The sequence below is a fragment of the Onychomys torridus genome, chromosome 11 (genome assembly GCF_903995425.1).
Source record: "Onychomys torridus chromosome 11, mOncTor1.1, whole genome shotgun sequence".
NCBI classification, from domain to species: domain Eukaryota; kingdom Metazoa; phylum Chordata; class Mammalia; order Rodentia; family Cricetidae; genus Onychomys; species Onychomys torridus.
Window position 1 is genome coordinate 43784864 of NC_050453.1, and position 24745 is coordinate 43809608.

General features: G+C 39.2%; 1 protein-coding gene across 1 annotated transcript in view; it reads left to right on the top strand.

Annotated features, from left to right (window-relative positions):
• Positions 1–24745, top strand: part of Hmcn1 (hemicentin 1) — a 439960-nt gene that overhangs the window by 219411 nt on the left and 195804 nt on the right. Inside the window, exons 16-23 of the mRNA XM_036202400.1 lie at positions 9999–10193; positions 11963–12058; positions 13275–13402; positions 15159–15303; positions 18244–18356; positions 19861–20020; positions 20655–20823; positions 23929–24056. Of these exons, the coding sequence (XP_036058293.1) occupies positions 9999–10193; positions 11963–12058; positions 13275–13402; positions 15159–15303; positions 18244–18356; positions 19861–20020; positions 20655–20823; positions 23929–24056 (1134 nt within the window). The remainder of the gene's footprint in view (positions 1–9998; positions 10194–11962; positions 12059–13274; positions 13403–15158; positions 15304–18243; positions 18357–19860; positions 20021–20654; positions 20824–23928; positions 24057–24745) is intronic.

Below are 24745 nucleotides of genomic sequence, written 5' to 3' on the forward strand. Positions count from 1 at the left end.
GGGAGCAGATGTACTGTGTACATGCTACAAACCATGATTGTAGAGATGATTGTGATTTTCAGTATGAGTCTTAAATGAAAACACACCATGGATTGAAACTTTCTCCAGAACTAATATAGTGGTTAAGAAAATAGGCACTTGAGAGAAAATGGGTTGTCCCTTGGCTTTCCTTATTTTATAGATTAAATGACATTTACTTTACAGGTGAATTGGAAAGATAAAATGAGATGTTATCACTTATATACACTGGCATATTAACTATTACCTATGTGATTGCTAAATGCAACATATATCTTGTGTATAATTTCATGTATGTCATGATTATTTTCTTTCTTTGAGTCTCAAAAATGATATTGGAATGCCTACATAAAATGACTCAATACTCAAGATTAGACTTTGGACTTTAATATGAAACTCATTGTCTTAATTTGACTCTTTTTAGTCAAATTAAGAGAAAAATACTAAGCTTAGTAGTGCATAAAATTATTCATCTGAGTTCCAAAATTATTGGGCATATTTCTGAGTTGCTTGTGACTTAAGAACAAAGCCATGCTTTCATCCATATCATGTAGCTATTTGGGCGTTGAGCTTATGTTTGTGGACCCATTACCTCACAGCAGCAATACTAGATGAAAAATAACAAAAGGACTGTTTAATCTGTTCTTGAGTTTGAGCTTCTTGTAGTGAGCACCCTTTTCCCTGTTTCTCATTATCATGACTTAAAGTTATAGACATTTCAGGTCAACAGGGAAAGTTACCAATGCTTTTCATCCCTGGAAAAGGGGGTAGTGATTTGTGAAGTCATTTGGAAGAAGAGGGAATTGGAAACATCAAACAAAATGTTGGCCTGGCAGTAATTTTTTTTCAGCATTCCACACCACACAGGGTTTGAGTCTTAGACTGTGGTTTTGTGTCTTGTGGTTTGGTGGAACCAAAGCAATGTGTCTAGTCATTTGGGGAAAGAAAATCTCTGACTGACATAATGTAAGAGTTGCCACAGAGGGAATATGTATTTAACTGTCTTGGGAGTCAAGGAAAATAATTCAGAATAGTGTTTACAGCAAGATGGCAAATTGGTTTATGACTTCTATATTTTTAAAACAATGAGTCTGCACAGCTATAGTTATCTCTATGGACAATAAACAGCACTGTGGTGTTACCCCCACCCTCAAGCATATCTTAATGAGCTGCACAGATGTTTAAGGAATCACCAGGGATCCAACATTATCCTAAGAGACTGTATGAAGGACCGAAAGTGAAATCAGATGCAAATATCAAACTCCAGCACTAAGATCTAATAAGTTAACTCTGTAATTTTCATGTTTAATACAGTTAGTGTTGAGGTAATTATTTCATGCTACATTATTAGTAAATATCATCTCTTTTGACAACCTGAAATATGAAATACTGTTTTTCCTTTATGTTCTCTGAGAAACTAAAACCAGAGAGAGGGGTGAAATGACATTTCCAAGATCACAGACTAAAAACAGCAGAACTGCCCTTTGAAACCTTTCTGTAACTTCTTACCCTTTGAAGTTACACTGTCTCTTCTAGAAAAGTGCCATGTGTACTGTCAGCCGGTCACTACTGCCCTCCTGGTCTCTAGTTTCGCTAATCTAGTCACAACTCACCCAGAACACCTCACTTGGAGGCTGTGTTGGCCATAGTCAGGAGGAGGAAGTATTTCAATCTTCTTGGCTCAGCTAGCTTCGTTTTGGAAGTTTGTATGCGGTGGATGTTGTGTTGGCTGCTCTCTCAGGCCTGGTGTTCTCATTTCCCTCTTGTTTTGAGATTCAGTGCTTATGTGCCCTGCTCTGATGTCTTGTGCCTGATGCTTTTCTAGAATCTGCTTTGCAATGCATGACTTCTCCCATCTTGATTAGGTTTGTGAGTGTAACTTGAGTTTGCTTTTCTCTTCTGACTCCAGATTCCCTTCCTCTATTACTTCTGAACATGCTAGTGTATCACTTTTCGTTGATAATTATATTTTAACATTTCAATAAAAGGAAATCTTCCTTGGGGGATTTCGGTCTTCTATATTTTTAAAAAAATTTTTCTCTCATATAGTCCATGCCTACTGCAATTTCCCCTACCTCCCTTCCCTCCAGTCTCCCCTCCCACTTCCCTTCTTTCCCAGATCCATGCCCCCTCCATCTCCCCTCAGAAAAGAGCAGGCTCCCCAGGGACATCAACCAAACATGGCATCATATGTTACAATAAAATCAGATACATACCGTCACATCAAGTCTGGATAAGGTAACCCAGTAGGAGGAAAAGGGTCTCATAAGAAGGCAAAAGACTCAAAAACTGTTACCATCCCCGTTAGGAGTCCCACAAGAATACCAAGCTACTTTACCATAACATATATGCAGAGGACCTAGGTGAGACCCCTACAGGCTCCTTGATCTCTCTGAGTCCCCATGAGTCCCAGTCAATTGATTCTGTGGGTCATGTTCTCCGGTTTTCCCGACCCTTCTGGTTCCTCCTACTCTTTTCCTGCTATCTCCTCCCCATCTTCAGGATTTCCCAAGCTTGGCCTAATGTTTGGCAGTGGGTCTCCCATCAGTGAAGTCTTCTCTGAGTGAAGTCTCTTGTCTTTTTGATGCGGATTCTGCTAAGCTCTGGTCCCAGAACACTTCACATACAAATTGTACATGGAAGGTTTTGTGTCTGGGTTGCTATCCCAATCCCTCCACTTGAGGCCTTGCCTGGTTACAGAGGATGGCTGATCCATGTCCCCCATCACTAGGAGTCTTTGTTAGAGTTGCTCTCATAGATTCCATGGAGTTTCTATTGCACTAGGTTTCCACCTCGCTGCTGAAGTGGCTCCCAATTCCAGTCATTTCTCCTAGTATTTTCTCCCTCCCCCACCACTTGCTCCCTCCTGTTCCCAACCCTATCTGCTCCCAGTCTACCTGTGAATCTATTCTCTTTCCCCTTCCCAAAGAGATCCTTGTGTTCCCCCTTTAAGCCTTCCTTGTTGCTTACCCTCTCTGTGTCTGTGGATTATAAAATGATTATCTTTTACTTTACAGCTAATATCCGCTTATAAATGAGTACATACCATGTCTGTCTTTCTGGTTCTGGGTTACCTCACTCAGGATGACTTTTTTTCAAGTTCCATCCACTTGCCTGCAAAATTCATGATGTTATTGTTTTTAACAGCTGAATAATACTACGTTGTGTAAATATACCACATTTTCTTTATCCTTTCTTCAATTGATGGGCATATAGGTTGTTTCCAGTTTCTGGCTATTATGAATAAAGCTACTATGAACATAGTTGAGCAAGTGTCCTTGTGATAAGATGGAGCAACTTTTGGATATATGTCCAGGAGTGAAATTGGGTCTTGAGGTATTTTCTGAGAAACTGCCATATTGATTACCATAGTAACTACTAGTTTGTGTTCCTACCAGCAATAGAGGAGTGTTCCCCTTGCTCCACATCCTCACCAGCATGAGATATCTCTTCTGTTTTTGATCTTAGCTATTCTGACAGGTGTAAGATTTCAGAATCTTGAAGTTTTGATTTTCATGTCCTTGATGGCTAAGGATGTTGAACATTTCTTTAAGTGTTTCCACCATTTGAGATTCCTCTGTTGAGAATTCTCTGTTTAGAACTGTACCCCATTTTCAAATTGGATTATTTTGTTTGTTGATGTCTGCCCCAGCCAGCAGGGTTTCAACGGGGGCAACCCACCTGTGGGAGCGAATGAAAGGGACAGAGGGCATGAGAGACGGACAGCAAGACAAGATTCTGATCAAGCTGCCAATTTTATTTTACTCCGCAAAGCTTATATAGCATAAGAGGGGAAGGGGCAGGAAGGAGGGAAGGGGAAAAGGGGCATGCAGAACATAGAAGGGGTGCAAGATGTGTGAGGCAGATCGTGCACCTGCAAGATGTCGGCTAAGGTAACTGGTCAGGGGCCGTTTATTCTGTTGCTAGGCTACCTCACCATGGAATGCTCTTTACGTTTGGTTGTCATGGCACCTGACTGTGGGATGTTCTCTTATCTTTGGGGGCCTCTGGTTACTGCTCTGGGAAGGGGCAGTGGGCTTATGACTTGTTCTCTGGCCTAGCTAGTACTTTCCATGGTTCATGTTTGGTTCCTGACATCTTGGTCCCTAACAGATGTCTAATTTCCTGAGTTCTTTATATACTTTGGATATTGGCCCTCTGTCAGATGTGGAGTTGGTGAAAATCTTTTCCCATTCTGTGGGCTGCTTTTTTTTTGTCCTATTGACAAAAAATTATGGTGTTCTTAGCCTTACAAAAGTTTTTTAGTTTTATGAGGTCCCATATATTAGCTGTTGGTTTTAGTGCCTGCACCACTGATATTCTGTTCAGGAAGTTGTCTCCTGTTCCAATGTGTTCAAGGACATTCCCTACCTTCTCTTCTATCAAGTTCAGTGTATCTGGCTTTGTGTTGAGGTCTTTGATCCACTTGGACTTGAGTTTTGTGCAGGGTGATAGATATGAATCTATTTGCATTCTTCTACATGCTGACATCCAGTTAGACGAGCACCATTTGTTGAAGATAATTTCTTTTTTCCATTGTATGTTTCTGGCTTCTTTATCAAAAATCAAGTGTCCATATGTATTAATGTCTGGGTCTTTGATTCAATTCCATTGATCAATGTGTCTGTTTTAATGCCAATACCATGCTTTTTTTAAACTACAGTTCTTTCTACAGGTGTGTGTGTGTGTGTGTGTGTGTGTGTGTGTGTGTGTGTGTGTGTAAATACAGCTTGAAATCAGGGATGATGATATCTCCTGAATTTTTTTTTATTGTATAGGGTTGTTTTAGATATCCTGGGTTTTTGGTTGTCTATATGAAGTTGAGACTTATTCTTTCAAGGTCTGTAAAGAGAGAAACTCAAAAATCAGGAACAAGACAAGGCTGTCTGCTTTCTCCATATCTATTCACTATAATAACTGGAGTTCTAGATAGACAAATAAGGCAACTAAAGGAAACCAAGGAGACTAAATTGGCAAAGAAGAAGTAAAAATGTCGATATATGCAGGTAATAGGGTAGTATAAATAACCAACCCCAAACATTCTACAAGGGTACTCCTACAGCTGATAAATGCTTTCAGTGAAATGGCTGGATACAAGATTAATTCAAAAATATCAATAACCCTCATATATATATATATATATATATATATATATATATATATATATATATATATGACAAGTGGGCTGAGAAAGAAATCAGGGAAACAACACCCTCCACAATAGCCACAAATATAAAATACCTTGGAGTAACTCTAACTAAGCAAGTAAATGACCTATATGAGAAAAGCTTCAAGTTTTTGAAGAAGAAAATTAAAACAGATATTAGATGATGGAAAGATCCCATGCTCATGGATCAGTAGGATTAAGATAGTAAAAAATGGCCATTCTACCAAAAGCAATCTACAGATTCAATACAATCCCCATCAAAATTCCAACACTTTTTTTTTTTTTACTGTTTTTAAATTTATTTTCTGTCCATTGCTATATTTATCTTCCCCAAATACAAGCCTAGCACATATTGAGATTTTAGACTTAATTTCCTTTTCTCTAGAAAATATTTAATTTTAGAATATTTTTAATATTATTATTTATTATTATTATTGTTGTTGTTGTTATTGTTATTGTTTGAGGCAGGTTCTCATTATGTAGCTCTGGCTGGCCTGAAACTATCATAGAATTCTGGTCTTGAACTCACAGGGATCCCTCTACCTCTGCCTCTTGAGTGTATTACCATGCCCCACAAGCTTCATATTTAAGATTAATTAACTACATTTGCTCTAGGAAAAAATGTAACCAAATTCCAAATTTAGAAATGATATGAGTAAACAATGAGTTACTTTATTAACTTTATTTAAAATGTTTGTCATTTTAAGTTGAATTCCTATGTATATGAATTAAGAAAAAAATAATCTAAACATACTAAACCATTCTCTTCTTAGAGCATATTTTCAATTGAGGTTTTCATCTTACATTTTGTAACTAAGAGGGCTTTTCAGGTTGTCATGTTTCTTTCAAAAGTGCAAGTTCAAATGTACTGGGTTGAGGTATTCCATCATGTGAACATTTGTACACATACACCCAAGTCTAAATTATTACTATAGCTTTTCACACTGACTCAATAATTCTTTCACTAGTGTCCATTGGCCACACACAATGTATCATGTAATATATTAGCTGCTGTTAAAGAATAAAACTATGGTTGTAAACATAGGCTGTCTGGAAAACAAAGCAACAGATAATCCAGTGATCGTTTGTATTTGGAGAATTTAATGGGTCTGATAGAGAGGGTTGTATTAAATCTGGAAGAGGGAAGCCATGATGCCCATTTATGATGACTAGGGATGACATGATTGCAAAGTGTCTTTTGAAAACTGAGTTAAAAGATTGTCAGTATTTCAGCATCAGATTACCCTTGGAGGGGAGGTGATAACACAAGTTCTACAATGAGAAAAGTCAGCTCTTACATGAAGAAGAGCAAGGATTCCTGACTTCCAGAGGGCAGGCTTTGTGTAGTGTAGGAAGTAATGGAAACAAAGCTGCAGAGTGAGAGGTGGCCGATTCCAGGCTAAAATAAGAACACCAACACTGGTGGAAGACAGCTGCACATCCAATCTGCAGATGTGGGATGAGAAGGAAGGAAGGAAGGAAGCGATTTCTACCTCATCTTTTTAAAATGAGACTGCTAGCCAGTATGTCCAGGCATAGTTATTAAAACACGTAGAAAAGAATAGGTCAATAAAATGACAAAAGATTGTGAGCCTGACATGGAAACTAGCTTTTAACCCTATCTTCCTCATTTAACTCTTCTGAGAGCCATCCCCAGTGGAGAAGGAAGTGAACCAGGCCATGGTGATCAGGAGAATCTTACAGCCTGACTGACTAGCAGCTACAGTGTTTCTTTATTTATACAGAATTTAGTAAGCACGGATACATCCATAATGTTCCAAAACATAGATCATATCATTTTTGTTTTTGGACATGTGTTTCACTTCCTTTTGCTCATCTTTTAGTCATCATTAAAAAACTATGACAGAACAGAGTTATCATTACCAATCATTTTTCCTCAAGTTTTGACATCATTAATAAACAGAGTTATCACTCTTAATCATTAAACCCATAACCTAATTTTTAAGAATCTAGAGGCATACAACAGCCTGTTCTCAGTCTGGTTGCTTTGGTTGCTTCAGGAACACTAGACCAAAGCAAAATCTTCAATTACCTTGGGCATTTTGCCATGTCTCAAGCAGTGTATTATTAACTCTTAGTGGTCAGAATGCCCAGGAAAAATCCTCAGGCCAAAGCTGCTGTAGTTATTATTCAAATTCTGGCATAATATAATCAATTTTCACATTAACATCTTTATAGACTTTGTCTATATGTCTAATTCTGGCATTCTGTTGTTCCTTGATCATATGTCATTATAGTCATTCTATATGAGCTAACTTATCTAAGAGAGGGAGGTCCTGAATCTCATACTTTTATCATCTTTCCACTTCATACTTTGCTCATCACTATGTCTCCATGTAGGGCAGAGTTGTATGCCACATAATTGTCTGAGTGTACAGTGGAAAGAGGCTTATAATCTGAACTGTGGCCAACTCCTCTAGCCTACCAAATCTTGTTGACCTTTTTAAGTTCACTTTGTTTTAAATATCTTGTTCCTGTGTAAGCACAGGGACAGATGTTTCAAGAATGTATCATAGCCTCATGAAGAGACCTCTGGTTTCTTTATGTGTCACAACCTCCAAGGCATTAAGGAAGACCTTCAAGTAGATAAGGGTATCTCCCTAAAAGCAGGGGGACTAGTATGTTCAAGACTTTCCTAGGGAAACTTAGAAGCAATACTCCTGGGAGAAGGCATAAATGAGTCATAAGGAAGTTTTCATCCATCTAATATGCCCAAAGTGCACAAGTATTGAAAGTGTCCCATTATGCAATGTGTGGAGATGAAAACCAAAGGTGTCATGGCGGCCATCATGCAGCTCAGCTCTGCTGGATCTTTGTCAAGCAGCTGTGCTGTCTTTTTGACTTCTGCCTTTCTGTTCAGATATGGCTGTGCCACAACTCCATGTCACACTTAGCAAATCAACTGAGGATTTTCATATATAAAACCATGGTGGGGTCATCCTGAAGACTGAAAACAACTGAAATCATTTGACAGAAGACTCGGCTCTGAAAATGGCAGGTGTTGCCATCAAAAACCTGGGCACATGCTTAGCTTTCAGTGTCCCATCTCTTAGAACTTTACATGAGTTGGTCTCTCCCAATGCTTCTAACAGAAACACATACATTTATTCTTACCTGATGTCTCAAGCATTGTTATTCATAAGCTTCTGAGAGCCTCATCCCTGAGAGATTCCCAACAGCATTCTTTCTGTATTGCAGTCCTGCATTTTCTTCAGTGTGCCCTTCATGTTTTTCCAGCTCTTCCTCTCAGTTTCCCTAGTTACTAGAATTACATAAATCTATAGAATTCTTTATATGTCTCAATTCTCCTCAAGATGCCAAGTACTTACTCTTCTCTCTTACCAAATAGATGTGTTCTGCTATTTTAACTTACATTATTGATTCTCAAACTAAATTTTTCTGACTTAAAAATGTGAGATATAAGGAGTAAGGATACAGTACCAAACACTGGTACACTTTAGTATTATTATTCAGGAATAAATGCTGTTGGTGTATCAGATTGGGATTAGTAAAGAAATACTTTGGTACAAATTAAATTCATTTAAAAATCCAGCCAACATACCACTCCTAAGCATATACCCAAAAAACACTCTACCACACCACATGGACACTTGCACAGCTATGTTCACAGCAGCTTTATTCATAAAAGCCCCAAACTAGAAGCAACCTTGATACCCCTCAACTGAAGAATGGATAAAGAAAATGTGATACATTTACACAATGGAGTATTACTCATCTGCTAAAAACAACGACTTCAGGAAATTTTCTGGCAAATAGATGAAACTAGAAAAGATCATCCTGAGCGATGTAACCCAAACCCAGAAAGATAAACATGACAGGTGCCTAGTCCGACTCTCATCAGAGAAGCTTCACCCAGCAACTGATGGAAACAGATGCAGAGACCCACTGCCAAACATGAGGTGGCGCTCAGGGAATCCTGTAGAAGAGGGGGAGGAAGGATTGTCGGAGCCAGTGATGTCAGGAAGACCCACAGAACTAACTAACCTGCACTCACAGGGGCCCACAGAGACTGAACTGACAACCAGGGAGCCTGCAAGGGACTGACCTAGGCCCTCTGCATAGCTGTTACAATGGTGCAACTTGGTTTTCACATGAGCCTCGTAACAGTGGGAATGGGAGCTGACTCTGACTGTGTTGCCTGCTTTTGGGACCCATTCCCCCTACTGGATTGCCTCGTCCAGCCTTAATATAAGAGGAGGTGCCTAGTCTCACTGCGACTTGAAATACCATGGCTGGCTGGTATCCATGGGAGACCCACCTGTATCTGAAGGGAAACAGTGGAGGAATAGTTGGGGTGGGAGTGGGCAACTGGGAAGAGGGGGGAAAAGGAAACTTTGTTTGGGATTTAAATAAATAAATAGATAAATAAATAAATAAACAAAATAGTTCTGTTCACACGCGCAAAAAAATCCAGCCAATGAGATCATGAAAAACACCAGAAATATCATATTGGCTTATAAAGCCAACTTAGGAGAGTATAAGGTTTGAGCACTACAACATATACTCATATTGAAAACAAATTTCTATAATAATTCTCTTTAAGATGATCTTTGTATCACCTACAACCTTAGGGCAAGAGCTGAGTGTCTATTCTAAATGTCCATTCATAAAGAAAAAATGCATCTATCATATGTTAGACAGAATAACTATTGGGTAAATTTACCATATTTTATGAATAATGACTTGTTTCAAATTCAACCTGTTGATAACTTAATAAGGTTTGTTCTTAATCCGTCCAAACCAGTGACGTTTTGTGTTTTGTGTCTTCCAGCACCTCCAGTGTTCATACAAGAACCTTCTGATGTGTCCATGGAAATTGGCTCCAATGTGACATTACCTTGTTATGTCCAGGGTTATCCAGAGCCAAAGATCAAATGGCGAAGATTGGACAGCATGCCAGTTTTCTCAAGACCCTTTTCAGTTAGTTCCATCAGCCACCTGAGAACAGGCGCTCTCTTTATTTCAAGTAGGTTAAAGGATGTGCATGTGTGCATGTGTGCGCGTGTGTGTGCATGCGTGTGTGTGTGTGTGTGTGTGTGTGTGTGTGTGTGTGTGTGCATGCATGTGTATATACACACACACACATTGTTTTTTACATATGTATTTTTTGTTTTTACTTAGTTTGCTTTTTATTTTTCTTGTTTTAAAACTAAGATTCAGTATGGTAGCTCAGAAGGGCTTTTGACCCTTGATCTTCTTTTCTCAGCCTACTGTGTGCCACCAGGACAGGCTATATTACGTACAAATATGTATGTTCATATTTTGCTAGTAGATTAAACTGGACATGCTTGGTTACAATATTCATCAGATTAAAATCATTTCTGTATTTGAAAGCCTTATTTTGGTTTCATTATTGATTACAAGCTAAGAACTACACTTAAAGGTTTGGCTTCATCCTCCTGATCATGCCTCCCAGCTTGTTACTAACGCTACCCCAACTCCTCCCAATGCAGCCGTTAGCTGCACATCCTCCATGATGCTCTTTGTGATCTTGGAAAACAATTCTATGCATTTGTTCTGATGACATAATAAAAATTACATCAATATCCAACATGCTGTAAAAAGAAGGATGGGAAAAGCAAATTGTATTACAAAGATGTGTTTTTACCTGTGGATACTTGGTATCTCTACAGCATGCATGTGAGTTTATACCCCTTCACTGAGGACCCCAGAGTTCAGCACAGAATATAGCATCTAGTAGTTTTGTCCAGCCAACTGAATAGCTACGTCTTCTCCTTATGTGGGGTTAGGCTTGCATGATTATAAACATATTTCAAATCTACACATTTCTAGTTGACCCTTCATAATTCTTGCCAGACTTGGGACACCATTTCTCTATGAATCTACTCTGTGTATTATCTCTCTAGTTTTTTTATTCCCTAAATGCAAACAGTTTCTGTCCATTACTGGGGCAACTAAACCATGTCCCCTATAAACAGTGTAAGTGTACCCAGGGTGGCCTAGCTTCCTACTCTTTGAACAGATCCTGCTTTTCTTCAAGCTCTGCTTTTGATTATCATTTACCATGATTGGATGGCTCTTCCTGTCTTCTACCTGCCCTTTTAATTTTTTAAGAAAATTGGAGCTTATAATTAAATTATGACATTTCTCCCTTCCCTTTCCTCCCTCCACCCCACCCCCATATATCCTTCTCCTCTCTCCCTCAAATTCACGGCCTCCTTTTTTAAATCTAATTTATTGTATATATATATTCCTAAATATAACCTGTTCAGGCCATATAATGTTACGTATATGGATATTTGGCACCAGACAACCAGTTGGTGTGCTCTTCCCTGGAACCTCTTCTGTTCCCAGCTTTCCTCACTTGCCAATAGTTCTTTGTGTACAGTTGAGGCCTGATAGGTTCTTCTCTGTCCAATCTGGCATGTTTGCTGGTGTCATCCTTCTCAGCCCACATTTGGGCAGTCATGTCATTGAGACTTTATGTCCAGATGCTGTTCAAAGTTTACTTGGGATCTCAACTCCGCCGTGAATTTCTAACTCCCCCACATATGATCTTCCAGTCATTCCCATCAATGCTCCCACAGCTCATCATATAAAGCTCATAGAGAGTTTGTTACCCTGCAGGCTTGGCTGAGTTCATTGTCCCCTTCCCTAGAAGGGAGCGGCCAGAAGGTGCTCACGTGCTTTCTGTCACAGATCTCAGCATCGTCCCTGGTGCACTGTCAAGGTTTCATAATGTCCCTGAATGAATAAACGCGTTCTTCTTTCTAGATTTGTGGGCAAGTGATAAAGGAACGTATATCTGTGAAGCTGAAAACCAGTTTGGAAAAATACAGTCCCAAGCGACCGTAACAGTGACAGGACTTGGTAAGATGAATTAGCTTTCTAGAGGCTACGTTCTTCAAAAGCTTCAGACCTCTTTGATGTTGACGATGTCATCCCTTGTGTGTGGCAATTTTTATTTATTCTAAAACCAGGTAGACCTTTGTGTCTCTGTGTCCCTAAGGCATATTTCATACAATGTTACAACTATAAATAACTTAAAGAGCATCTGCTCCAGGCTCCTCATCTTCTATAACTTTATTGGTCATTTTAAAATATGCACATGCGCGCGCGCGCGCGCGTGTGTGCACGCACACACACACACACACACACACACACACACACATACCACATGTGCACACACACACAAACAAATTGTGTTTTTAATAGCTTTTGACTTAAGTTTATCACTTCAGTCCACATAGAATTGTGTTTATGAGTCGTGAAGTTAGAATAGAATACAACTTATTTCCACGTGGTGAGGTATTTGATTCAATATATTTTATTGAGTAGTCATATCTGACAGGTTAAACCATTCCTTTATTCTCATGCTGAATTTATATATCTGCATCTATTCCTTGGAATTGTTTTTTTCCTGGTATTATATAGTTCAAATTATTACAGTCTTAAATGTGATTTTAAATACTTTACTGTATGTATCTCATTAATACTGTTTCATAGAATTTTCTGTGTGTCTTCATTCATCTGTCTATACCTTTTGAGTAGTATCTATTAAAGATTTTGTGGTCATTTCTCATATTTTGTCTAATTGTTAAAATTCTAGGAAAGCATAATTTTACCATGCTTCTTTACTATTCCATCTCAGCAAATTCACCTTGGTTTAACTTGCCTGTGCTGTTGTGGCAGGCTCCTGATGGTCCCTCCTGTACCTAGTCTCTTCTGTTTCTGGCTATTTGCACGAGAGTGGGTTCTGATGATTCCGTGTCTCCACTCACAAGTACTCCCAGATACTCTCCATCCTGATGTGTAGCTACAAGCATCTTGCCTTGACCTTGCTGGCCTTTTGTATGTAGGCTTTCCTCCTTCCTCTGGATATTTCTACAGGACCACCTATGCTCCCCGGATTCCTTCTGCTTAGATGGACCTGTTCCTTGCACATTCAAGCTCTTTTCCATTTTCACTTTAAATTTCTGTTCCTGAAAACCCCAGTTTCAAACAACATGATTTGTAGTCACCTTGCTCATAATAACCCCACCCCACCCCTTTTTGGATGAAGCTGAGTGTTCTTTCTTCGATGTAGTTGCCCCCCTTATTGGCATCAGCCCCTCTGTGGCCAGTGTGATCGAGGGACAGCAACTAACGCTGCCTTGTACGCTGTTGGCGGGAAATCCCATCCCAGAACGGCGGTGGATGAAGAACTCAGCCATGGTAATATATGCCTTGTTATTGATTTTTCTCCTAAGAACGAACGCATTACATCACAAACACTGAAAGCCTGATTCCATAAACATGTAAACATGTTTTAAAAGTATATACCAAAGCTCTTCTTGAAAAAAAAATTTTCGTCTGTCTATTTATTTATTTGGTGTGTGTGTGTGTGTGTGTGTGTGTGTGTGTGTGTGTGTGTGTGTGTGTAAGAGTCCAAAAGAAGGTGTCAGGTCTCTGGAGAGAGACTTCTAAGCAGTTGGAAGCTACCTTACATGGGTTTTGAGAACCGAACTCCACTGCCTCTCCAAGAGCAGTGCTCTCTCTTTTTTGTTTGTTTGTTTTGTTTTGTTTTGTTTTGTTGTTTGTTTGTTTTTTTTCGAGACAAGGTTTCTTCATGTAGTTTTGGTGCCTGTCCTGGATCTTGCTCCGTAGACCAGGCTGGCCTCGAACTCACAGTGATCTGCCTGGCTCTGCCTCCTGAGTGCTGGGATTAAAGAAATGCTCCATTGCCGCCCAGCAAGAGCAGTGCTCTTAACTGCTGATCCATCTCTCTGGCTCCAAGGCCTTTCCTTTTTTGTTACTATGTTTATGCCATTCATATTATCTGAAGTTTTAATTTTTAAGAAATAATTGGTAGTGTAATTTTTATAATTTCACATTAAATTTAATGTTACTAATAAACTGCATTCAGAATATGTAAAAAATTTAAGCTAATAATATTTGCTCAGTACTTAAATATTTTATACCATTCTGTGTAGAACATTATGAAATAGTAGTATTCCTTTAAATATTAATATTCTTTTACTACTCTTTTTTATGTTGAGCTTTAAATTTCTTTTTCGATGGATTATTTTAGCAAGGTAGATCCCTAGCATGTTATTGAATGCCAGTATATAATTTTTAATTAGGGAAGGATATGGGCAGCATTTCAGTTCTATGAAAAATTTCCATAAATGTGAACTTTACTGAGACAGAACTCCATGTAGTTCAGACCACTTCCTCTGTTTTCTGGAGAATCTAGACTCACTGTCTTCTAGGAGTACTCATTAGAAGTGAATTGCCTCCATATGAGGAATTATAAGCTTACTCATATTTACATAAAAATGTGAGGAAAAAAAGAATGCCTGGTGGACAAATAAATGCCCTTTGAGATGAAGCTAGCTGGGCACTAATGTAAAATGGTACAGGTTTAGAAATAATCACGTGTATGCTAAAATATTGTCAGCCTTCTCTGGCATGATTTCTGCATCATTCTGTGTCCACTGCTGTTTGAGCCTGGCAGCTGGTAGGGATGGGTGCTAAGATGAAGTTGCTTTCCCTTGGTGTAAATAAATGTGTACGTGTCAGAACCAAAATATCAAAGAGCTTGCTAATGGTTGATGAAACCTTCCTGGAAAGAGCAGTTTCATCTAAAAGAAAAAACTACCAGTGAAATGTGAGTCCTGAGCAGCAGAACAAATAGAAACACCAGATCAGTGGTATCTCTTTTATCCCCTTTCAGGGATGTGCATAACGCTCTGATGGCAAATCGTGGGTCTAATTCTGGAGAAATATCAGGATTGAGTATGACTGATAAATTCTTAGGAACATTTTATGCTGATCATTTTTTTAACTTAAGGAAGCTAAAAACCTCAATTTGCTCTATAATACATTTAATAATTCAGTTGAGAAAAACAAACAGATCTGATTTTTGCTTAGACAAAATTTTGCCTTTTCTGATGAAAACTAAATGACTTTTTTATTATTCCTTTGAAAGTTGGTACAAAACCCTTACATAACTGTGCGCAGCGACGGGAGTCTCCATATTGAAAGAGTTCGGCTTCAGGATGGAGGCGAATATACTTGTGTGGCCAGTAATGTTGCTGGAACCAATAACAAGACAACCTCTGTGGCCGTGCATGGTAAGAGAGACCCAACATAATTGTTTCCAAACCTTGTTCAAAACAGGATTCATAGGTTTTAATCAGACAACTCTGGTTCTCTAATTACGAGAAGGAGAGCTTTCTCCTAATTGTTATTTTATATTTCTTGAACAAGCTCTACATTGTTAATACTGTTTCCAGATTTCCCTTTCCTATGTACACAAAAATACATTTTAGGGAGTCACAAACCAAGTCTGGCCAAGGGCTTTTGTATGTGGTTTCTTAATTGATAAAAGTGAATTCAGCTCTCAGAAAATCATGTTTAAAAATAAATTTTAATTTCAGGCAAGCTGAACTTATTGTACCATCGAAATTGCCTTAAATTGCCTCTTTTTTTTTTTTTCAAGCATGTCCTTACTAATGACCCCTCTGTGTTGGAGTTAAAAATGACCTAAGCTTTGCTAAAGGTCATCTTATGTGTCATGTGTTCCAAACAATCTTTTTTGCATGCTAAATAATTTAAAGGTCACAAATAAGAAAATCTAGAGGCAAAGGCAGCCTTTTTCTTTCTACTTGTCACAAAGATCAGGCTTTAAAAAAAATATCCAAATAATAATGGACACCTGCATAGTTTGAGCAATTTTCCTAACATTTCATATTTGTTTTTAAGAGCTTGCTGTATTATTTTTATAATGTAATATTAAACAGATTTATATACAACAAATGAATGTCTTGGGAGGAAGGGACAGAGAATACTTGGTTTCTTCATTCATTTACTCAGTCTTTATTTATAACATGAATTGGGAACTCTACCAGCTTACACATTTTGTTTTGTCTGTTGAAAGTTCCAGTGACTGTAAACCATCTCCTTCTATAGGATCCTGCTTGACCACCTCTTCCAGCTTTATGCCAATAGCCACAGACATCACTTGACATGTTCATGAGAGGTTTCAAAGAAACACCCTCAGATAATTTAAATTTCATTGTCGCCTCAAATAACAAAGGCGTGTCGGGCTGCATGCCATTGTGTGACTGTTTTTAAAGAACAGAGCACAGGTTTCCTGTAGGGTGCTGTGGACTGCCTTCAGGATGCAGCATTGGGACACCCTCATGTCATCTCCCCCTTCCCCCTAGTCATTGCCTAAGCAGTTGTGAGAAGGCTGCAGAGCCCAGATTTTCACTTGCAGGGGGCGGGGGATAGGATCAGTTGCATGTTTGCTGTATCAGAGAGGCGAGAGGACAGACAACCCAGTGGCCTGGTTTACGGAGACACACAACATTTTACTGATTAAAAGCTAAGAGGCTGTTGCTTCAGGTTAACTCTTGGTTCTTTCTTTGTCATATCTGCTTTTGGGAATAACTATGAGAGGTTAGTTCTATAAGGAAGACATTAAAAAACATGAAGGAATCAAATATAAATGCAGATGAAAAGAACAAAATTTAATTGTCACATTGATTACATAGACTCACGATCTGGAGAGAAGCTGCTTCTCCTTACCCAGATGTCATCAAGCTTCAAAACTGACCCAAATTTGCAACTTTTCTTCACTACTGTCTAACTTAATACGGCTTTAAAAACATGACATTCCCTTATGTTGCCACAAATTGACAGCATATTTGAGAGTTGCGTACTCTGTCATGATCCTGGAAATTAAATTTCTTGCTTTCATGAGTAGCTCGATGTTCTCGTTTAGAGCTGGATACTTGCTGCCAAGTCTTTAAGACAAAATTAGCTAAAGACTATAATGCCAGCCATAGGAAAGTATGAGTGCGTAGGACACATCATTTCAGCCTTCCAAGGAGCTTTTGCAGTGGGTGGGGGGTGGGGGTCTGTGGTATCTTCTGTAATAGCAAATTTCTATTCCAGGGTAGTATGACATTTCTGGAAAATTCTGACTTTAAGCAAAAAATGTGGTGAGCAATTGAGCTCTGGGGAAGAGTTCTAGTCTCATCTTCCCACAGGATGCAACAGACTTTCATTGTGTCCGTTTTGTTAGAAAACATTTGTGTATGGAAGCCTTCATCACAATTGTTATTTTTGAAGATACTGTGTATTGGTCATTTCGTTGTCTATTGGTTCTGACTAAGAACAAAGGGAACAGAGCAGGCTCTTGGTTTTCCTTTGCCTTTCATGGCTGCTCATACATATGCTGCTAAGTTTTTTCTGGCTTCCTAAAGGTAAAGGCATGCTATTCTTTTTTTTTTATTTAATTTAATTCTTTTTTTCATTTTACATACCAACCACAGTTCCTCCTCCCACTCACCACCTCCACCCTACCCACTCCTCAGAGAGAGGAAGGCTTCCCATGGGGAGTCAACAAAGCCCAGCTTAGCATGTTGAGGCAGGACTAACCCCTCCCCTCTGCATCAAGGCTGAGCAAGGTGTCCCACCATAGGGAATGGAAGGCATGCTATTCTTAACTGGAGAATGTCGCCTTGCTCTTTATCACTTTAAAGGTAAACTCTCAACATCTCTCTAGTTTTACTAAATTCCTTTTCAGAAATCTTCCTTTTCATGAGTTAAATTTAGTAAAGCCCTGAGTGGCTCTTGTGGACATCAGATATGTTTACTAAGTAGTGGTTAAGCAGCTCATTTATTTGGAGGTGGCTTATATCAGCTCACTGAAGCTTAACAGGTAGTGGACAGTAACCAAAGAGGGGTCCCCAAGATATGTGTGTAACCGTTAGAGTATAATCTACCTTGATTTTTCAGGAAATAATGGATTTTATTCAGTCCTTTTGTGTTTTATTTAGAGAGGTCACAACGTTAGACATCCCTTCACACTCAGTTTCAAGCTTTTATTAGATCTGTGCAGATTGTACTTGTTGTATTCCTTTGCCATATATTCCCTCACTAAGATTACACTAAGTTGCCTCTTTTCATAAACCTTAAGAACATATTGAAAATGTTCATTTGTAAGTACGTGATACTACATGGGAGAAAAGGTGTTCAGATGCCAGCCTTCCTTCCATCTCCAGTTCTGCCAACCATCCAGCACGGACAGCAGGTGCTCAGCACAATTGAAGGCATTCCAGTCACTTTACCATGCAAAGCAAGTGGGATTCCCCAGCCGTCTATCACCTGGTCAAAGGTAAATTACAGATCTAGTGGCATCTCCTGTAATACAGTGGGCGGGATGACTTGCAGAGTGACATCACATTTGAGAGAGGGAGACACAGGAGGGCACGAAGTTAAGCCAGGCTCTCACGGAGCGGGCTTCCTCTACGGCTGGCATGAAGTTTCAGCGTACTGGATGTCCTCCAAGGAATCACATGGATGTGTTTCAGAAGTATCCCTCTGATGGGTAGGAAGTAGGGTGTTGGTCCAGGACATGTGCCTCCCAGAGGTACTAACACCTCTGCGTACTTGGCTGTCCTGCCTATAAAAGGTGGAGACTGTGAGAAACACAGGCGTTGTGTGGAGCTGCCCACTGGGGCTTCTGTGAAATCAAGAGGACCAAGGGGAGGTCACCAGGAAGACTCCGCTACAGATGTAAAGTGTTCAGAACAATTCATGGATACAGCCTTTTTCCTACAGTAGTATTTGTTGTCGTGTTATTAATGTGCTTCAAACATCTGGTAGGTAACTGCATCAAAGACGTGTTAAGGTCTCTCCCCAGGGGTAGTGATGCATGCATGGATTCCATGTATGAATGAAGAGTGTAGGACACCTCTGCAAATTCATGTAGTCCCTCTGCATTCCTGTCATGTGGTCGAGCTTTTGCTAGTGTTCTTGCATTGATGCAACCCTAATTTACAATGGTCACAAAGGGCATAATATTTCCAACAAATTAACTTAAATCTTAAGAGATAAAATGTACTATAAAGTTATGACAGAATAACAGAATGCACTATCATATAATGAGAACCACCAAACGGTTTGTCATTCTATCTGATTTTGTCATCTAAAAAATCTATGAAACATGGAGACATTGATGCTATCATCTGTATAACATCTATATACCATTTTTATGGCCTGGACACAAAATTACAATAGTGAAGTTATGTCTCAAACTGCACAGCACCTGGCACCTTGCAGAAACGTGCCACTTTGAGGAAAATGCAGGAATCGAGATCTTCCCAAGTGCTCCAGCCAAACGGAAGATAAGAGTTTGGACTCAAGGGTCTGACTTCTGGGGTTCTTAGGCAAGCTCACCTCTTGACTGTATTTGGGGTGAGTTCCTCTCTTGTCTCTGTGCAGTATGATTCTGAATTAGAAACTGGAGGGTCCAGCAGTTTCTAAGACTATGTGAGTGTTCAAACACTTAATTCATATGAGATACAAGATTGTCTTGCTAGTGTCTTGCACACTGGTGGCTGTGGTGGTGCCGTTCACCTCTGCTATGGTCATGGTACCCTTGTCCTTTTGATGGCTGTACAGTAGAGGAGAAATGGCTCAGGATGGAGGAATACCATGTTTAGTGCATTTGTTTGTCTAATTTCTCTTACAAACAACTCCCTTCTAATTAGCCCCTTTCAAACCTAGTTTTTCACCCCTTGGAGGTATTTTTCTCTGTCTTCTTCATCTAAAGAAAGCTATTCCTTGATTATCTTTAAAAAATATGCAAAACCAGTTATGTGTTGTTGTGTTTATAGAAAGGAGAGCTGATTTCAACTGGCAGCGCCAAGTTTTCTGCAGGGGCTGACGGGAGTTTGTATGTGGTGTCACCAGGAAGCGAGGAGAGTGGGGAATATATCTGTACAGCCACCAACGCAGCTGGCTATGCCAAGAGGAAAGTGCAGCTGACTGTCTATGGTGAGAGCCACCCAAGGGAGGTGTTCCTTTGAAATAGCCTATGCATACCAGAGCTCATCATTTTTTCCACAGTAAGGTACCCGAAGGTAGCACCCTCAAAGTGAAGCCCTCCCATCTGCCCCCTCCCCAAGTTGACATTATGTAAGCCAAGACCACACTTTTATTTGCACTGCCAACCAATCCACCTCTGCTGAGATTCTGATTAGCAGGGAAGTCATTGTATAACCTTTTGGAAAACTTCCATGCTATTTTCCCAAGAAGTATGCTTACCACATCCAACTTTTTGCAGGGACAGCAGTTAGTTAAAACTCCATATGAAGCCAAGTCTCGCCTGTGTCTTGGGTAGCAGCCTTCTGCTCCAGGAATTGCTGCTCCTCTGGGCAGACCTGAGGACATCTCAGCTGACCTTTCCATGGTGTGCTGAGAGGAATCACTGAAGCTTGCTCCTCATTTCATTTTAGTTCCCGCTATAAATGTGTTCATAGGAAGTTTTAGGTATACCCCAAACCTTGGGACTCAACATCTTCTTGTAAATTACTTAAGAGCATTAAAAGCCTGTATTTTAATGTAAATGAAACCACTTTGTTTTCAACTCATTGGTTCCCCTTCTACATCCATCCTGTATTTATTTTAGTAAGACCCAGAGTGTTTGGGGACCAAAGAGGACTGTCTCAGGATAAGCCTGTGGAGATCTCTGTCCTGGCTGGGGAAGAGGTGACGCTACCCTGTGAAGCTAAGAGCTTACCCCCACCCATCATTACCTGGGCCAAAGATAGCCAACTCATCTCTCCGTTTTCTCCAAGGTAGGAGATCTGGGGTGACCAGCAATACAGGGAGACTACTGGGATGATGCCTGTTAAGCCTTGCAAATGTACCAAAACGTAACTTTTACAGTTGAGCTAATTCACATGCCCATTTGAGTTATGTATACCTTACACATCATTTTCCAAGGTTGTAAATGCTAACACAGCTTTGCCACGCTTCCCATGGGTGCATTTTACTAGGTAGTTATTAAAATGGAGCAGATTTGTGTGGGGGTTTCTCTCGGCCCTGTGTGCAGCACACAGAATTCTGTTACTTTCAGAGGCAGTAATACACAACTGGAACTGTCATATACAGGACTCGACTTTCATTAGTTAGTTTTGTAAACCTTCTTGATTAAACTCATCCATAAATAAGGTCCATTGAGATGATGTAATGTATAGGCTCAGTGACACAGCAAGAATACCAGGGCTTCAGGACACAAGCATTGTTACCATCCAGATATGAGTTTAAACTTATCTTTGTCACCTAAAGCTGACCTAAATGTTTGACATTTTTTCCCAGGGGACACTTCAGAATTTCATGTCTTTTCTTTGCACAGTGGGATGACATTTACCTGAGAGAGTTCTGTGAGATAATAATGGGCTGGAGAGATGGTTCAGTGGTTAAGAGCACTTGCTACTGTTGCAGAGGACCCAGGTTCAATTCAATTCCCATAGCCCACATGGCAGCTCATTAACATCTGTAACTCTAGTTCAGGGGACCTGCCACAAACTTCTGACCTCTGTCAGTGCTACACACACGGTGCCCACACATATATTCCAATAGTCATGCACATAAAATAAAAATAAATAATTCTAAAAATTAATGATAGCTGTTCGCTACCATGTTAGGCTTGTTGGCATATAATGGTGAAGCCATGAATTTATATGAGTGTATTGCTGATGAGGAAAATTGACAGGAACAAATTTACATAATTTTACTCTTTGTTTGAAAGAATTTTACTGAAAATCATAAAGTGAAATATAGACTGTTACTAATAAAACAATCCCATTGCATCTTTCTTCAGTCAGGATGTCTTTCCTTCCTTCACTGTGCAAACTTTCATCCTTGAGTAGCCCCCCAAAATGGCTTTTATCAATTTTGTTTTTCTTGTCTGTTTTTAATTTGTTCTTCTGACATATATTATTACTATTTTATTCCTTGCTTTATTATATTACACGCCTTCACTAGTATACATGTAGAGTCTGCATATTCAAATTCAGCCAGCCTACGTGCAGTCTGCCTTTTATTTAACTATTATTCTCCTTGTAGATGCTGTGGGCTGCATGTTGTTTCTTGTGGATTGCTTTCTTTTCACAAGTGTTTTCAATGAAAACCTTGTACTATGTCTGTTTGCGTCCCCAAGGAATCACAGTACACAAATGGAGAACCATTGCACTAACAGGATGCCGTAGGCCAGGCTGTACTTCCTACTAAACGTGAGGCTTTGAATGGTTTAGATGTTTCTGATGTTTAGTGGGTGTGAAGTGGGATATTTGAGTGGTTTTAATTTTCATGGGACTGACTTCAAGTGAATGTGGGATACGTGTGCCTGTGTGTGGATCACTCGTGCTGTCTGAATTGTCTCTCCGTAGAAACGCTCTTCACAGTTTTATGGTGGCTTCCCTTTTTCTACTGGTTGTGGAATTCCATGTTTGCTTTTGATAACAAGCTTTTGTCTGTCTTGTACTGTCATCTGTCACTCTCAGTCAGTTACTGTGGTTTTAAGTTTATTTCAGAGTGGTGTATTTGTTTGAGGATATGTTTTCAATGCTTCAAGGGGCTCAAAGAATTAACCTGTTCTTTGTAGATGTGTATTTCTTGTATCGTCTTTGAGACTATATTCAAAATCAATTTCAAAACCAGAAATATTTTATACTCTTTTTAAAGTTTTATTTTTCATATTTTAGACTCTACTCCATCTGAATTTTTATAGTGGGTATGATATTAAGCAGTACTGCAATCTAGTTTATTTTTCTGATTTGGAAAGCCAGTTACCCATGATCATTTTGCATAGTCAATCCTTACTTTATGGTGTGCATTTGTTTTGTTTGTTTTCTGGGCTTGAAACAAGGATCTTAAAAATTCTTGATAAACACTTTACCACTGCACTACATTCCCAGACCCTCTCTGAGTGTTTCTAGATAGTCCATTTAATACTGAATACAGCATGTGTTCTTATGCATGCGCATATCATTTTGGATGTCTCTGTTCGTTACTATAGTTTAACTTGTCTATGTAATAAGCCTTGGTACTAGGTAGTCTGTGTGGTTCTGACAGCCCCTCAAAGGACTTCAATAAACTTTAATAATACTTAATAACACCTACTACACAATTATTTAATGAGGAAGATATTAAAGATATATTTGAAAAGATGTACTTTTTGTATGCTTTTACTGAAACACACTGAATTATCTGTGAAGCATTGGAAAAAAAATGTTTCAGTCATGGAATCTCTAGTAAAGTTGCCCAATGCCTCTATAAAAAAACCTTATAGCCATGCTCCTGTGAGTAACCCCAGTTGAACTCACTGAGTCACACACACACACACACACACACACACACACACACACACACACACACACACATTGGTAGAAGGACCACTAGTTGAGAAGGTATAGGATATTGGTGAAAGCTAGAGGGAGATAAAAGAATTGTGATCAGAATAAATATCATCAAAATACCTTAAATAAATATATGAACATATAATGAAACCCGTTAGTGTGTTTGATAAAATATGCTAATAAAAAGCCAAAAAAGAAGAAGAAGAATGCTCAAAATGAGTTGAAAATTTTACAATACATGTTTGCTTTGTGTGGCTGAAACCTATTGAAACACAGAGATGTACAGTTGTTTGGTAACTTTAGACAACTAGCTTAGATTTAAAGGTAAAAGAAAACTGATTTTCTGTGTATAAGAGAATCAGACAGAATACAAAAGAGAATTATGAAAACCTTGTTTTTCTGGCTCACAGACGTGTGTTATGGTGGAGAGGGCTGTTTCCCAAGTTGCTTGCAGCACGGTAGCTTCACACTGACGTGGACTGTGCAGGGGATGTTTGCATTCTCATGTTCTATGGTCTGATGTGTGGGTTTTCCCTTTAGACACACGTTCCTCCCTTCTGGCTCAATGAAGATCACAGAAACTCGCGTTTCAGACAGTGGGATGTATCTTTGTGTTGCCACAAATATTGCTGGGAATGTGACTCAGTCTGTTAAATTAAGTGTCCATGGTGAGTATTAAAAGGCCAGCTTTGTCCACTGGCCCATAGTGGAGCCTATGTGATTAGTGAACCTCTACATTGTATGTAGACTAACTGAGGAGTGCTGAACTATTGGAATGTGGTTTTTTTTTTCTTTCCTCTGAAAGGCCTGTTATCAAGCTACAAATTAATGATATTTTAGGACCTCGGTTTTTCTAGATGTCCGGTCATTTATCTCTATTGTTTATATACAGTGCAGAGAAGTGTGTTTAAAATGTTGAGAGCAGACTGTATTTTCACAGAACATGATATTTTTTAATTTGGCATTTAAAGAACTCAGTAGCTGAGAAAAGACTTCTTTCTATCATTATTTGAGGTCTTCACACTCCTGTAACTGAGGCGTTTTAATCTACCACAGTCCACCAATTAATTATTCTTCCCTTCAGTGCTAATTATCTGTCTCCATGTCAGGTATGTGTAAATACGAGACATCTAAATATCAGAGGAAATTATCTGAGATGGTATTGTCCTGGTTTCATTTCCATACCATGGCATCCCATGACAATGGCATCCCATTGAACTAGAGTTTTGACATCAGAAGAGGGTTCCATCATTGACCAACTCTCAGACACTAGGTGTATTACTTAAGCTATTTTATCTTTAGTGTTCTTTTTTCACAAAAATGATAATAATGCTTTCACACTTAGAAGGGTTTGTGA